This window comes from Podospora bellae-mahoneyi, chromosome 4 (assembly GCF_035222275.1).
Source record: "Podospora bellae-mahoneyi strain CBS 112042 chromosome 4, whole genome shotgun sequence".
NCBI classification, from domain to species: domain Eukaryota; kingdom Fungi; phylum Ascomycota; class Sordariomycetes; order Sordariales; family Podosporaceae; genus Podospora; species Podospora bellae-mahoneyi.
The window spans coordinates 1,613,645-1,628,711 of NC_085883.1; the positions used below are offsets into that span (position 1 = coordinate 1,613,645).

The 15,067-nt window shown below is 53.5% G+C and overlaps 4 protein-coding genes across 4 annotated transcripts; all 4 read left to right on the forward strand.

Moving 5' to 3' along the window:
* Positions 1 to 1,256: 1,256 nt before the first annotated feature.
* On the forward strand, positions 1,257 to 4,850 carry QC761_403740 (uncharacterized protein; the record flags this gene model as incomplete). The annotated part of the gene is made up of 1 exon (XM_062878661.1): positions 1,257 to 4,850. The coding sequence occupies one exon, from the start codon at positions 1,257 to 1,259 to the stop codon at positions 4,848 to 4,850; it is 3,594 nt and encodes a 1,197-aa protein (XP_062732171.1).
* A 982-nt stretch (positions 4,851 to 5,832) lies between these two features.
* On the forward strand, positions 5,833 to 6,612 carry QC761_403730 (uncharacterized protein; the record flags this gene model as incomplete). Its single annotated transcript, XM_062878660.1, has 2 exons — positions 5,833 to 5,891; positions 5,958 to 6,612. 2 exons carry the CDS (start codon positions 5,833 to 5,835, stop codon positions 6,610 to 6,612), a joined length of 714 nt encoding a protein of 237 aa, XP_062732172.1.
* A 2,462-nt stretch (positions 6,613 to 9,074) lies between these two features.
* Positions 9,075 to 11,931, forward strand: QC761_403720 (uncharacterized protein). The gene is given in 6 exon segments (XM_062878659.1): positions 9,075 to 9,087; positions 9,101 to 9,432; positions 9,486 to 10,480; positions 10,551 to 10,755; positions 10,814 to 11,078; positions 11,152 to 11,931. 5 exon segments carry the CDS (start codon positions 9,163 to 9,165, stop codon positions 11,727 to 11,729), a joined length of 2,313 nt encoding a protein of 770 aa, XP_062732173.1. The 5' UTR covers positions 9,075 to 9,087; positions 9,101 to 9,162; the 3' UTR covers positions 11,730 to 11,931.
* A 700-nt stretch (positions 11,932 to 12,631) lies between these two features.
* Positions 12,632 to 14,155, forward strand: QC761_403710 (uncharacterized protein; the record flags this gene model as incomplete). The annotated part of the gene is made up of 1 exon (XM_062878658.1): positions 12,632 to 14,155. The coding sequence occupies one exon, from the start codon at positions 12,632 to 12,634 to the stop codon at positions 14,153 to 14,155; it is 1,524 nt and encodes a 507-aa protein (XP_062732174.1).
* Between the last annotated feature and the right edge of the window lie 912 nt (positions 14,156 to 15,067).

Consider the following 15,067-nt stretch of genomic DNA (forward strand, 5'->3'; position numbering starts at 1 on the left):
AGAGCGGTGACTGCTGTCGGTGCACGGACTTATATGGGGCCGAGCAAGTCCAGGGAAAGGGGTCACAGCCAATGATAAACCCCAATTCCGGGATGTCTCGGGGTCTTAGGCACACGCCCCTCTTCGGCGGTTTGACAGCGAGATGCTGGCCTGCCTGACTTGATCTCCACCTGCGCTGGGAGTGTGCCGTGGATGCAATCTTGCCCTGGGCCGCTGGACCTGGCTTGTCTTCTCCCAAGGTCCTGCTGCTTTTCCCCAGATCCAAAATCCCGCCAGATCCCCCCCGTTCTAGGTTTCCAACCTCACCTCACCTGTCGACGCTTTCTTCAACTGCCGGTCCTGTTCTCGCGCCGCTCTTTTCCCTTCGCAACACGCTCGTTGATCCGCTCATTTGCCTGTCGAACCGACCACCCGCGTACCACTCGACCGATTCCGAAGAAAGACCACGAGACACATTCTTTTGATCCGAACTCCTCGATATCTTCTTCACATTTTGCCACCCTTCTTCAGCCCAAGCAGCTCAGCTCAGCTCAATCCAGGGCTCGATACGAAGTACCGAAGTCAACTACTGCCGCCGGGCTATTCTGCCAGGAACCATCAACGGGACGGTGCAGCATCAACGTGCCACTGCCGTTTAACTCCGTACCGCATGTCGATTCGATAGCCTGCGCCCGCCGCTTCCCTCCTATCTTGGTCGTTTATTTCACTGGAACTGCCTCCCAACTTGTTTATGTTTCCGCAGCAATCCCTTTGAACTGGTTTTTTTGGTGGACGCTAGGCTGTTAGCTGGGAGACATCAACTCTTTTGGCCACGCTAATGGTAAGTGAGCACCTGATCAACATTCCCCCGCCCTATAACCTGGTCTGCCAGTCGGAGCTGGATCGCTCCCCTGTGAATTCACCCGGTTGCCCCAACTCGTTGGAAAAGGATTGGGGACTCGGAGAAGGCAATTTGGGTCAGGCAAGGGCGTTGGGCTCTTGTCGATCATATTGGTAGACCGCTGTTTTCACCTTCACTTCACATCCAGCTTCACATCCCAACTCTTTATGAGTGAAAACCCGCCAATGTGTGTAAATGAGTTATGCTGACAGGTTCCCTTTTTATCCAGTCTGTGTGATATCCACCCAAGTTGTATTGGTCAATTTTACCGCCCCTTTCGCTACATCTTCATCTGCCGCTTCTCCTGCGCGGTGCATCACCAAGTCAAGAATCGACAAGCTTGCTCATCGATTGAATAAACAAACAGTTTCTCAACATGAACCGGTTCAGGACAAAGAAGAAGCAGAAGGAGGTGGAGGCGCCGACGACTCGGTCGAGTGAGGACTCAGAGCAGTCGTCTCTTCCCTTCAGAGGGTTTCGCAATCGCAAAAAGGTTCAGCAGGAGGAGACCAAGCCAGAGTTCGATCTCGCCACTGCTCTTCCTTCCACCGATGATTTCCGGACCAGTCTGTTGATGTCTAACCTCTCCGCCCGGTTCTCCATGTTGAGGGAACAAGATGATCCAAACACCAAGATTGGGAAGGCCAGCGATGACAGCGTATTATACCCAAATCGACAGTCCCGCATGGCCGACTTTGGCTTCTCTGGTGGTGCTGGTTTGGCTGACATCGCTGAGGTGGAGTCGATCAGGGCTGCTACTTTTTTGCGAAAAGACTCTTTTGCGTCTGATGACACCGACGTGAAAGGGGGTGTTATGAACCGTTCAAAGCCGCTAGAGGGCAACAACTTGTTTGGCGGGCGACAAAAAGTTTACAAAATTCCGGCTGGGTCAAAGGCTGCTGCAGGAGGCCTGGGAGGACGTGCTTTGTACGACGACGACGTTCCAATGTCGGCTTTTCAGAAATGGAGACAAGCTGAACGGGAGAGGTCTATGGAGAGAGGAGAGGCTCAGTCAGATCAGCCCGAAGAAGATGTTGAGCCAACGCGGTCGACATCTCCTCCACCCAGTGCGTACAACCAAAAAAGGGAGACATCCTCAACCATGTCATCGGCTTCCAACTTGGCTCGCAACTCCACAGCGGCCACTTCGATTACCTCTCAGACTGCCAATAGCGTCAAGGATTCGTCCTCAGCGGCAACTTCCTCGACTACCGCGAATACTGGGCCCGTCACGAGAGCGAGACGGCTGTATGAGCAGGGTCTTAATCAGGATCTACAAGAGCAGCAATCCTCTGCCTTGTCTCGTCTCGACACAATGACCCGCCAAAGACCCTTTGGCACCCGCAATGACGCAGGCGCGACACCTTCCCCCTCAACTGCCTTTGCTCTCGACAGATCAGTGAGCGAGAGACGGGCAATGTTGGCAAAGGCTAGCGCCCCAAATCTGAGGACCCCCAGCTCTGCCACCACTGCGTCTCCTGTGAGCTCAGCGAGCTCAGTTCCGAAGCCTTCGCCTCAGCCTGAAGCAAAGACAAACTTCGGCGCCGCACCCCCTCTCAGTCCACCCATCAGCGAGACCGGCGAACAGCCCTTCCTGCCAATTCAGCCAAATGATGTTGGCAAGGCGACGGCCCTTGGCATGTTCCAGAAGCCATCGCAACCGTATGATGAATCCACGTACGCCCAGCGCCAGATTCAGCTGCAACAGGGCAGGGAGACGCCTACCCCAAAAATCAGCCTCGATGCCAGCAGCAACCTTTCGCCGCCGTCACAAGCCTCACAGGGGATGCCGCCAACCCCGGTTCCCGACTCCGAGCTTCCAACCCCACCCATCATCTCCAACCTAAACCTGTCTCTCTCCACACCTGACCTCAGCCTCCAACGCCCGGCTGACGAGGACCACCCAGCTCTCAGGCAATCAGCAATGCCTAACCCCCTCTCCGTCACCCCAAGGGTTTCTAGCCCGCCTCCGACCATCCAGACATCATCTGAAGAGTCTGAAGAGCCAGTGCCAATCGATTCGCCAACCCTGGGCCCAGCTCCCGGCTTGGCTGGCTTGAGCGGCATGGTTCGCCAACACCTGCGTAGTGAAAGCACAAACTCGTCGATCTACGACAGCGGACCTCAGACATCAGGCGTTGACTCCCGCTTCAACACGACACTGTTCAGCCCATCTATTGTTAACGACCTTGCCTCCCGCTCAAACCCTTGGATGAATGGTGATCAGGAGTGGGCTGTTTCGTACTACGGCGGTAACCCTGACAAGGAGCCAGCTCCAGAGACAGCTAACCCAGATGTAACCCCCGAAGCCAAGGCCGATATCACCGAAGAAGTTGATGAGTTTGCCACCCAGCTCGCCGATGCCCGCCGTCGTGTCAGGGAGAAGTTGACGTCGTATGTCGAGTCCGATAGCAGCAGAGCCGGTTCCCCTGTGCCCCAAGAGGCAGCGCCTTCCGCATCATCAACATCATTGAGTCTTGGTATCCTCAAGTCGAAGTCGAGCAAGGGTTCCATTGTGGAGCGATCGCGAAACACTAGCGCTGCGCCATCGAAAGTCACCAAGATGCTGGGAATTGGTGCTGCAACCATGAGCACGTCTCCGTTGCCAACCAAGCAATCCTTCGATGACAAGGATGTCTCGACACTTGCCACTATGAGAGAGGAGTCCAGACAGCAAGAGGCCGAGTCGCAGGACACCCGCCATTCTTCGGAATCAGCCACTAGCGGTGAACCAGCGACCAAGCCAGAGGATGAAGACAGTTCCCGTACTCCTCCTGGTCTGAGAGCGTTCCAGAAAGCCAGACGGGAACTTCAGAAACGCAAGGAGCTGGAGACGCTGGCGCGCCGTCAAGCCACGCAAACATCAGCCGCTGCCGATGGCCAAACACCCCTTCAGCCACCCCCTAGAGCTGACCGTAGCATGAACCAACGCTCGCCGCCGAGCGGCGATAGGAGACCGCCTCCCGTAACATACCGGCCACGTGCTCCCAGTGACGAAAGCAATTACAGCAACTCCCCGAGTGGACGCGATCGCAGTGGCTCGGAGAGATCGGAGGGTGGTGGTCGTTCGCATAGCCGCCCTCCTCGCCTGATGACCAACGGCAACATTATGTCTCACGATCAGTTGGCTCCCTGTAGTGCTCGCACACCCATGATGCGCTCTCCTGGTCTGCCAGGGACTGACATCAAGGGGTCTCCCATCATGCCTCCTCATCCCTATCCCGGCCGCGGGGTTCCGTCACCGGCCGCCTCTCCCATGCTCAACCAGTCGAGATCAGTCGGAAATCTGGCTCTACACACGAATCGCCTCGGTATTGACGTCCACCCCGGGCAACCCTCACCCATTTCTCCCATGGGCCTCCCGTCCCCGTCGCCCTATGGTGCTGGAGCATCGCCCTCGCCGGTTGGAACACCCACTTCATTCGGTCCCCTGATAGGTCGACAACCATCAGTCTCTCAATCGCCAGCCTTGGGACCGGTGAATGCGAAGCGAATTGTCGACAAGCGAGAAATTTCCGAGCCCACGCTCATGTCAGCCACCACTCGCGTCCCAACCGTTAACCTCCCCCACCAGCGTGCTATGGGCCTGGATGGAAACGATAGAGGACCCCCGTATCCGGAATCGAGGTCACGTTCGAGCAGCCGCGGGGGTGCGCCGCCGCCTCTGCCTCCGATCAATCCACGACGCAGACGAGATGATTCGAGTGCTGGACGCATGCCGGAAGATTCCGGCATGGCTGCCCCGAGGTTGCCTTTCGCCAGCCAAGCGAACCACAGTGCTTCCAGTCTTGACCATGCCAGCGAAGACGAGATGGGCCGCCGCAGATTGCGCAAGGCCAGGCCCTCCGATGGACCTACTCCCCCAAGCCCCAGGACCTCTGGCGGAACTCGGGACAAGAGCCCACCATTTCTTGCAAAGGGCCCGCTGCCGAGAATGAACCCAGGCATGGGCCCCGGTGGCATGATTTAAGCATCACTGCTACCACCACCAACTTTTCCTTGTTCTCTTCGTACCCGTTGTTCTCTTCTAATTATTCCCCGCGTTTTTTCTCTCCATTGTCTTGCAGACATGTTTTTTTTTTCATATATCTGTTTATTTTCCTTTATGTACATCTGGCCCAAGCCAAGGTCATGAGGCTATGAAAACCCGAGATACCTCTGTAAAACTAGACTGCGTTTAGGTGTGTGTACATGTGTGGACTGGGAAGGGTGGAAAGGGGGTGGAACTTGAATTGGTTTGGTTTTTCTTTTTTTGTTTGTTCGGTCGTGGTTAATGGGTTTCTGGACTGGCTGGTTCTGGTATTGTTCAAAAGAAGTGATATCCCATATGTTGATGTTTTTTTCTTGTTTTATCTTTGTATCACTGACAGCTTTTTTACTTGTGAGGACCGACTGATTCTGTACTGAACGGGTCGAGTACCCGCGCTTTATGTACTAGTTGCTGGATTTATTGTGGAAGATGTTTTTTGTATGTAGCGTATCGGAGCCACATTTGAGTGGGGGCTTGGGGGATGGGGGATTTTGTAGTTGAAGTTGAGGAAATTGAAACAAACAATCAGTCAAATGAAGGGTTTTGGGTTTGAGAGTGTCACTGATGTGGAAGGCTGCCGCTGGAGGGGCTATGCTTGGAGGATGAGGGGGGTTAATGTTTCGTGGATCTCAACCGGAGTTACCCCATTGGTGGCGTTGCTTTGCATGCGGCTCTTGTATTCCTCTCTCACCACCACCCCCGCTTCGAGGTCCGGATTTGCACTTTTCTCTTTTGGGTGTTGTAACTTGACTCGGTGAAGGACAGCCTTGACAACAGCATTTATTGTCATATACAGCCATATGTTGGTTAGGAGTGGTTGTCAAATTCGCCAATTCTTTTAGTTTCTGCTTCATTTGCTCAACGCACTCGCCCCGTCTTACCCAACCGGCCCCACTTATTCCGACGTCACCTCGTCCTCACCATGGCATTCATCCGCCCTTTTGAACCAAAGGACACGGAGGACTGCAAGTTTATTGCATGTTTTTCTCCTCCCCCCCCCCTCCCCCCCCCCTTTTCTTTTGTTTAATGATAATAATGTTGATCCATCAAACAGTGCAGAGCTACCCTCCCCCCTTCGCTCGCCTCGTCCCCGGCCTGTGTGGCTATGGCGCCCTACCTCTGGACGTTACAGTTCACGCACCTCTTTCCTGAGCACTGTTTTGTGCTTGATGATGGGAGTGGCAGGGCGGTGGGGTATGTCATTGGGACGCCTGACGTTTTTGCGCTGGAGGAAATGTATCCGAGGTATGTGGAGGAGGTGTTGGGGAGTCAGCAGGGGAGGAGGGATGTACCGCCTCCGGAGCAGATGGAGAGGTTGGAGGAGTGGTGGGTTGAAGGGGGTGAGGGGGGAAAGAGGGTGAATGAGAGGTGTTTGGCGCAGACGGCTTATAGTGTTAAGTGGTTGGTGCTTGAGGGGGTGGAGGGGAAGAGGGAGCTTGTGGAGGGGTGGAGGGGGATGTTGCATATTGATTTGTTGGAGGGGTGGCAGAGGAGGGGGTTTGGGAGGGAGATGATTAGACGGTTTGTTGAGAGGGTGGAGGGGGTGAAAGGGTGGGAGAAGGGGTATGATTATGGGAGGGGGATTCAGTTGGGGGTTGCGGGGGAGAATAAAGGGGTTGTGAGGTTTTATGAGGGGGTTGGGTTTAGGATTTATCCTGGGGGGGAGAAGGAGGGGAATGTTTGGATGGTGAGAGATTTGTGAGGGGGGGTTTTGGGAGTGTACCTAGATAATGGTTTTTAGGGCGAGAACTGTTTGGTGGAATGAGATTGGATCACTGACTTTTAGGTTTGATGATTTGTTGTATGTTTATGTGCCGCTGGGGTCCTGTGGTCATGCGCCATGTTTCTTCGCTATATGCGAAGGCATTGTTCAGTGGATTCGGCCTTTCATAGCATGGTGAAGGCTCAACCCACTCCTTCACGCCTGGATTTCCTAGTTGAGTACCACTCAGCATGCCCACGCTGTCACAGATTCCGATGGCATATACTGGATGGGAACCCGCCCTATGTCTTTATCTGTGCCTGCCGCCAAAGTCGATCTGACCTGTAAAGTGGACTCAGTATTAACCTTGCTCTCGACCTTGATGTCGGCATCTTCATGATCCCATTTTCTGCCTTAGTAATAAACTTGATCTTGGCCCCGGCTTTGTGTTTACACCAAGTAGGAAACCTGACCTTTACCTGTAATTTGGTCTTGGCTTTAACCTTGCTCTCGCTTTGATGTTGATGTCAGTGTCATGCTTCTCAGTGCTAGAGGTCTCAACGCGTGCCCCAGCGCCGGAAGCCTTTCAATCAGCCCGCGTGCCAGCGCCAGAAACTGTGCTTGGTTAAGGTCGGTTCATGTCACATGGTTTGCGATATCAGTCAGTCCAAATGAGAGGGAAAAGATGTGTATATTCTCTGCCATAACCTGCTGCTAGCAACAACTGGTAAGTCTACCGTACCTACTTACTCACCATAATATCCCTTTTCTCGCTGCGAGCACAGCCAAAACACTCCGAGGGCTAATAATTGATCACGCACGACTAAGAACTTGCGGTGTTTGTCGGCATAGGATATCAATAACTTGTTGCCAAAAAAGATGCGCACGATACAATATGTGTGATGTAAATAATGTTAAACCATTCTAAGCCAGGTGTAGCAAATACCAAAACCCTCAAGAACATCAAGATCATATCTCTTTGCTCTCATCTCTTCACTAACTATTGCCCAAAGCTTTCTGATCAGCCCGCGCACCTGTGCCAGAAGTTGTGGGATAGCGGACAGTGGTCACTGGTGCAAAAAGCGAGGCGAAAGTGGTGAGAAAAGTGATGACGGTGGAAATCCAACAGAGAGAAAAGAAAAAGCTACAAAGTGTGTGAAATATTTTTGACGCAACAAAACCCTAATCCAGAGTAACCAAGGTGTGGAGTGGACCTGACAAAAGATTTCTAATTAGCCGTATACCGGCGCGAGAAGTTCTTTGCTCAGCCTGCGTGCCAGAGGTTTTCTGATCTGCCCGTGTGCTGGCGCTAGAGCCCGCTTGTTGGCGCCGGGCACCTTGGACAGCAGCGTTTGCAAGCCCGTAGAGCAGCGTTTTCAAGCCCGCCTGCCAGCTTTTGCTTGGATGGTTTAAGGCTTTTATGCATATTTACATTGGACTACCTATAGGAAGGGACTTGCTCCATATGCAACCCATCCCCCCTTTACTCCTTGTGCACCCCATATAAACCCTGAGGGTTATAGCTGCAGCACTGCCTCTTGCTCATCAGCATCTATTGCAGAGACCTCACACCCACTGGACTATCCTGATTCCCGTACAAATCACTGTATAATCAAGATCTTCTAATTGCTAGACTATCAATTAAAGCTATTCTCAGCATGGCTTCCACACATGTAGAAGTTGCTGCTGACAGTAATGCCAGCACTAAGTGCGTATTTGTCAAATGTATAGCTTGCCCGACTATGTTGTCAGGGAGCTCAGCGATGCCAAGAATGGTCTAATCAAAACCAAGGGTCGTGTCGAGTGTGTTGGACTACATCACTCACATCAACCCATACGTCCTCACGGCAATGATAAAGGGGGGGTCCTTGTTCCCCGTCTATGTGATACTCGAGAACAGGCGTCTAAAAGTTCCATCGTGTGGAAGGCATGGTTGAACACAGTGGTTGTGGCTCTTGGTTACTCTCTGAGCAATCTTTAAAGGCTATTGTTTGTGGAAAACCGCACCTATAACCCTGACCCTTGAGAGGCGTGCACAAAGGAGCAATGGGGGATGCACATTCAGAATCAGGGGGTGCACATGAAGCAAGTCCCTATATGAAGGCATTGTTCCGTGGATTGGGTCATCCAAACAATGATGAAAGCCAATCTAGGTTTAGCATCATGGCTATGTGGATGAACGTGTTGAGTTCTGGAACCCAAACAGTTGATTTGAAGCATGTAGGTGAACTTGCGATATTGTCGGACAAAAGAAAATGTGCACAGAAGAGTGTACAGTGAGATATTTATACATAAAGAGAACGTGATTTGCCAAAAGCTCAGCATTCAACCTTGACGCAGTGTACCTGTCTAGTCCATGCTGTTTGACTTCTCCATGGAGCCTTGCATTCCTCCAAAGAATGCAAACCTACCTCACGGCCCTTGATGTTACGATTTTCAACGAGATTATCATCGGCTAGGCACCGGCAGCCACAGCTCCGCCGGACAGCTCCGGCCCGGCACCGGAAGCACCTTCCGGAGTAACGTCTCGGCCCCCGCCTGCCTATTCACATGCCCGGTGGGTTCCAGAGGGGCACAAGGCTTCGACTTTTCACTCCCACTCCCACTCCCACTCCTGCCGTTCCAATCCTTTCTCTCTTCTCTTCTCTTCTCTACCTCATACTGCTTGTCTCGACGATTTGCAACCCATCTCGAGACCAGATCATCAGTTCGAGCACCTACGCCCAGTCACCCAATCCTCCTTTTGGTTTCCTTACAATTAAAAAGATCCCAATCATCAACATGTCTGACAACGGCAAGAATCCCGCTTTCACCGGCCCTGTAAGTCGCTTGAAGATCTCGCGATGGATGGATCTGCTGCTAACCCGCCACAGAAGGGCTCACTCCCCGACGGTGGTCTCACCAATTCACTCGAGGAGATGTTGACCTACCAGAAGGCCAAACTGGCTTCCATGGCGGGTTCTCCAAAGGTCGACCCCAAGGCCGACACCCCCAAGCGTGAGAGTGGCTCCGAGTACTCCAAGAGCTCCTCTTTCCATGAGGACAGCAAGGCCGGCAAGGGCAAAAAGGTTAGCAAGCGTAAGGGCGGCAAAGGCAAAGGCGGCAAGAATACCGATCGCCCCAAATCCCCTCTGACGACCAAGTTGGTCGTCAAGGATGAATCTGCTGCTGCCGACAAAGAGCAGTCTGTCAAGACTGAGACTCCTGCCGGCTCCGAGTACCAGGTCGACGTCAAGGTCGGGACCGACGATCGTGTCGACAGCAAGGCCAGTATCAAGGTTGAAGCTCCTGCTAATATCGAGCACGAGCACAAGGTTAAGTCTGAGTCTGTCGCTGCTGTCGAGACTGACGAGACTACCATCGATGTTGGAGAGAATGACCCCTCTATCAAGACCGAGATCAAAGAGGAAAATGCCTCTGGCTCTGGCCACGGCTTCGAGTTCAAGAGCCCGTCCAGTCCATCCATCAAGACTGAGATCAAGGAGGAGAGCGCCTCTGGCTCTGAACGCGGCATCGATTTCAAAAGCCCGCCTAGCCCTCCCAAGACTCCCGTCAAGGCCGAGGATCAAGCTGCTTTGGGCCCTCAGATCAACAAGCAGAGCTCCAGCTCTGACTATGCCGTCACGACTCAGGAGGAGAGTCCCGTTATCTCCGACGAGGCCAATACTATGAAGCTTGCGAAGTCTTCTTCGGAGTATCTTCTCCAGAACACCAAGGGAGAGACCGCCGGCTCCAACAATTCCGATGTTCAGCAGGAGTGTGACGATAGTCCCCCTGTTCAGATTCGTCAAAAGGTCCAAATCCTGACATACCATCGAGACGCCGACATGTATGTGCGTGTCCGTAACGCCGCGTCTCTCGGTTACGGGTAAGACAACTCCTTGTTTTTGCTTTGGCGGCCATGTGTCGGAGAGGTGTTTGATTGCTGACGATGTCAGCTTCAACAGGTATGCCCATGTCCGCAAGGATGCGATGATTTCTGCTTCGGGCGCCATGAAGGCGAAATTCGGCAATGCTGCCAATGTCATCATGATGACGGATAAGGACGATAGTCCTTTTGGGTTGAACGTTGTGTTTTCTATCCTTCACCACAAGTACCACGAACTTGGCATTCGTCCGACTATTCCTGAGCTCTATGGCCTGGTATGTACATGAATATGCCTGGATGATTGATCTTGCTTGTTGGCTGACACTTTGGTAGGCCCAGGTAGTGGAGAAGTACGATGTGGCCCACGTTATTGTGCCGTTTGCCGAGAAGTGGTTGGTTCATGATTTGAATTTTCATATCATCATGGCCGGGGAGAATCTCAACAACGAGCGGGTCATGGTGATGACTTGGATCTTTGGTGAGGGCCGCTGGTTCTCCCGCACTCTTCCCAAGGTTGCCCGGGAGGCTACGCTTCAGGACGGCGTCCTTACGGGCACCGATGGTCCTTTCGCTGGAAGAATTCCGGACCATTTGATCGGTAAGGACATGACTGAGAAACCTACACGGAATTCTCTTGATGGCGCATTGACTGATTGACCTGTGATTTTTAGAATGCATGTCCAAGTATCGGCTGTTCTGCCTTCGCAAGTTGCACAGGTGCATCGATGAGCCCCTGACGGCACTGATCAACGGATCTCGTCAATACTGTCGCGCTGGCGATGCCACCACCGACATCAAAGAATCCTGCAACCATCAGCACCTCGGAGGAATGATCTCTGGGTTGACCATCGCCGGGTTGGTCCCGTTCCCGGAGCCGGAGCGGTACCAAGGAAGCGTTTTGGACCTCACCCAGAAGCTGCAGTCCATCCGCCCTGTGCGCTACAAGGTTCCGGGTATCTCGCCCCATATTGACACGCACCAAAACTGCGGCATTCGCCATTTGCAGCTTCTCAAGGCAGTTGGGACTGAGCCAATTCGTTTGATCAACGAGTTGTACCAAGACTTCAAGCGCCGTGGTCAGAAGACCGGCGTGTTCTCGGAGGAGCTCTACAATGAGCTCAAGGCTGAAGAGATCCATCCGGCCGCGGATAACTTCAAGGATGACCAGGATCACTTTGTGCAAGAGTCTTGGGAGTTGGACTTTGAAGTAGATCAAGGAAGAAAGAGGGGATGGTGCGTTGTTTGCTGATCGGCGCTGGTGGCGGATACCTATGGTTGGGCATCAGGCATCTACGGATGCTTGGGAAGTTTGATGGGATCTTTGGTGTTTTCGTCAAGGATGATTGTCACTCGGGCATACGTCAACTAATTTCTATGAAGGTACCAAAGAACTGTGTTGTAGCTAAATCTGAGGTCCCTACATGTTGAAGGGATGTCTTTTTAACCATGCAAACTGTTGTGCATGTCCTCAAGGTATCCATGAATTGTGAACAAAGCGATGATGCCATTCCTGGATGTCAAGCAGGTGCCTGGTTACACATATTCGGCAATGTCTCGGGCTGAGGGAGTAGGTTTGACAACTGTGCAAAAGGAGAAGAAAAGAGGGATTTGGACTCTGACCGGGCTGCTGCATAGGGGGTGGGGGAAGGGCCTTGATGGGCAGTCAATATTTGATCGGGGCATCTGGGAGCGAGGAGGGCGGCGGCACGGTGAATGGATTGATTGCAATTATGCTGGCAGCCGAAGGCTAGCTGCTTGCCTCGGCGGCATATTCGAGGATTAGGTTGGGGGAGAAAGTAGAGCTGCCAGGCCTCGCTGGCAATGCATACATACCTTTGTGTCCCTATCTTGTTCTGCTACATGGCCGTCCGGGCCGCCGCTCCCCGGTCTGCACAGCTTTATTCCTTTCTATCTATCTCTTGCATCTGGTCATCGATCGTGTCGAGGGAGCCCAAACGTCCGGATCAGACCCATTTTGCTGCATGGTGGTGTCACTGGTTAAAAAGAGTGCTGGTTTTCGTGTCTGTGAGAGGTACTGGGCTTTGGAGGTCGCTATCTGGGTTGCGAAGAGCGACGAGGGGCTTGTTCACCCACTACCCCTGTGGTTGGTGCCCTTCGCATCAACAAGTGGCAGCAGCAGCAACAGCAGAGATGAACGGCTACCACCATCACAACGAACATGCCAACCGATACCACCATCGACCGACGGGGGGGTTTGCGTCTCGTGGTGCGCCTCCACCACCGGGGTTTTATCCGGCGTCAACTGGGCTGCCACCGCTTCAACCTGCGTCGCGACAATCACCACCACCATCAGCGCATGCGATACCTTCGACACCACCACCACCACCGCCGCCGCTGAGCGCTACCCCCCTTACGTCGATACGACACCAGCAGCCGATACACCACCACCACCAACACCACCACCCATCGCACCTCATCACCTCAACAACATCACCACCATTACCCTCCCCCTCCGCCTCCTCCATCCCATCAGAAACCCGCACCCTCCTCACCTTCCCAACCCCAGGCCTCCCCTCCCCCCGAATAATCCGCCCATCCCAACCCCCCGTGCGATACCCCCCCTCAATAATAAAATACAACAACTCCGACCCCCACCACCAGCGACACATCGTCTCAACCCTCCAAACAACCTCCAACCTCCGAAACCTCTCCTTCTTGTTCCATCCCCCCGCCCCATCCCGACAACAACAACCGACCGATAGCAACGCCCACCTTCCCGCCCAAATCCAAACCAACCGCTGGCTCTGCTGCCAGTGCGCAGAAGAGGGCTTCGTCGACCCGGTAGGAACAGTCCACCTCGTGGGTGAAACAGAAGAGATGTACAGCACCTGCCTGTTCCGCCCATCCAGCTGTCACCACAAAAAGTGCGTAAACTGTGTTTTATACGCTGGCCCAGCCTCCAGCCGAGACCCGGTACGGGGGGTGAAATTTCTTGTTAGGACTGTTGGGGGGTTGTACACCAGTGGACGGTTTATCGACCCTGTACGCTGGGAGTGTGGGGTATGCGGGGAGTGGGACAATAACAAGATTGACGGGGGGGTGAGGATGGGAACTGGTTGTCAAGGACGGGGGTGTAAAGCACAGGGATGGGGGGGTTGGGGAGGAGGGAGGCGGGGGGTTTTCACCCGGGAGAGTATTGTTCTAAATCGGTATGGACAGAGGCTGGGGACGGCGGATCAGAGGGTTGCCTTTGAGGGGGGACCGTGGGATTGGCATAGACGGGGGTTGGGTGATGGGAGGTGTGTGTTGAGTAAAGGGGTTAGGGAGGTGCTGATGAGGAGGGGGGGTGGAGGAGGGGGAAGGGAGAGGAGGGTTTGGGGGGTTGGGGAGCAGGTTCCGGGGTATGAGTATAGGAGGCCGCCGCCGTTGGATGAGGATGATGAGAGGGAGAATAGTGAGTATGAGGGCGGTTTCCTGGCCGGCTTGCCGGTTGAGGGGGGGGATAAAGGGAAGGGGAAGGAGAGGGAGGGGGTGGTTTGTGGTGGGCAGGGTAATGGTATTGATAGCAGACATCATGGTGGAAGTGAAAGGCGAGAACATGGGTTTATCAGCCCATCTTCTGCTACGATGACAACGCCGAGAAGCCCGGATACGGAACAGGGGCAGGGAGCAAAACCACGCTTCTTTCCGGGGCTGTCAAATATGAGGATGTAACGATTACATTGGAGGGGACTACTTGGATGTACACTGATTGTAATATGAAAGAACATTTCACTTCTGGACAGGCCAGGTCTGTGCAAGCCAAGGGTTAGGTGAGTATGACGTGAGCAAGCCAGGGTTGGCTATGTAAATGTGAAGGACGTGTTAAGATGTCGAAAATGCTGGCTAGTACTCGGTTCACTGGCAATCGCGTGGATGTGTGAGTGAATGAAAAGAATGCCTAAAGAGGACATTGTATGTCTGGTCCAAATTAGTGGTTGTTGGTCAAGTGAGGTCAACTTAAAGATGGATTGGCCCTTGATAAGAGGTCTCGGTACGGATAAGAATGGCTATCGGACCGGCCCGGTGACTCGGCTCCTGATGTTAGTGGCCACCTAAGACAGGGGCAGGCACTGACCACTTGGAGGGGCAAAGAAGCTTGTTCCTTTTTTTGACGCCAAGACAGATCTGATCAAGTACGTCAGCGGAAGAAAGAGGGCGAAGATGCCCCCGCCATCGGTATCATATTAAACAAGAAAACAATCCTGATGGGACAATATTATACTTTTCATTCCGTCTGAACGTTTGGTCCGTTTGATTGTTTACTGTCCTGATATCTGTTTGAGCCCTGCGCGGCTGAGTACCGCAACACGGCACACAAAGCTGATGACGGAATATGTGGGCACGGATGGCCGGCCAGTGACTCCAGTGTCTGGGTTGGGTCGGGTTAATGCAGGGACCCTTCCTCTCTTACTGACCGCCTTCCAGGAATCTGGGAGCCTGGTCGAGTTGCACGGTTACTGGCATAGTTGTCACGATAACGAGGAAGAAGCTGGGGAGGAAGCGGAATCCCGGGCTTGAGTTTGTGGTGGGTGGGCTGGGCTAGGGTCCGCTGCCGGACCTGGATCGGCTGTTGGAGCTATCCAT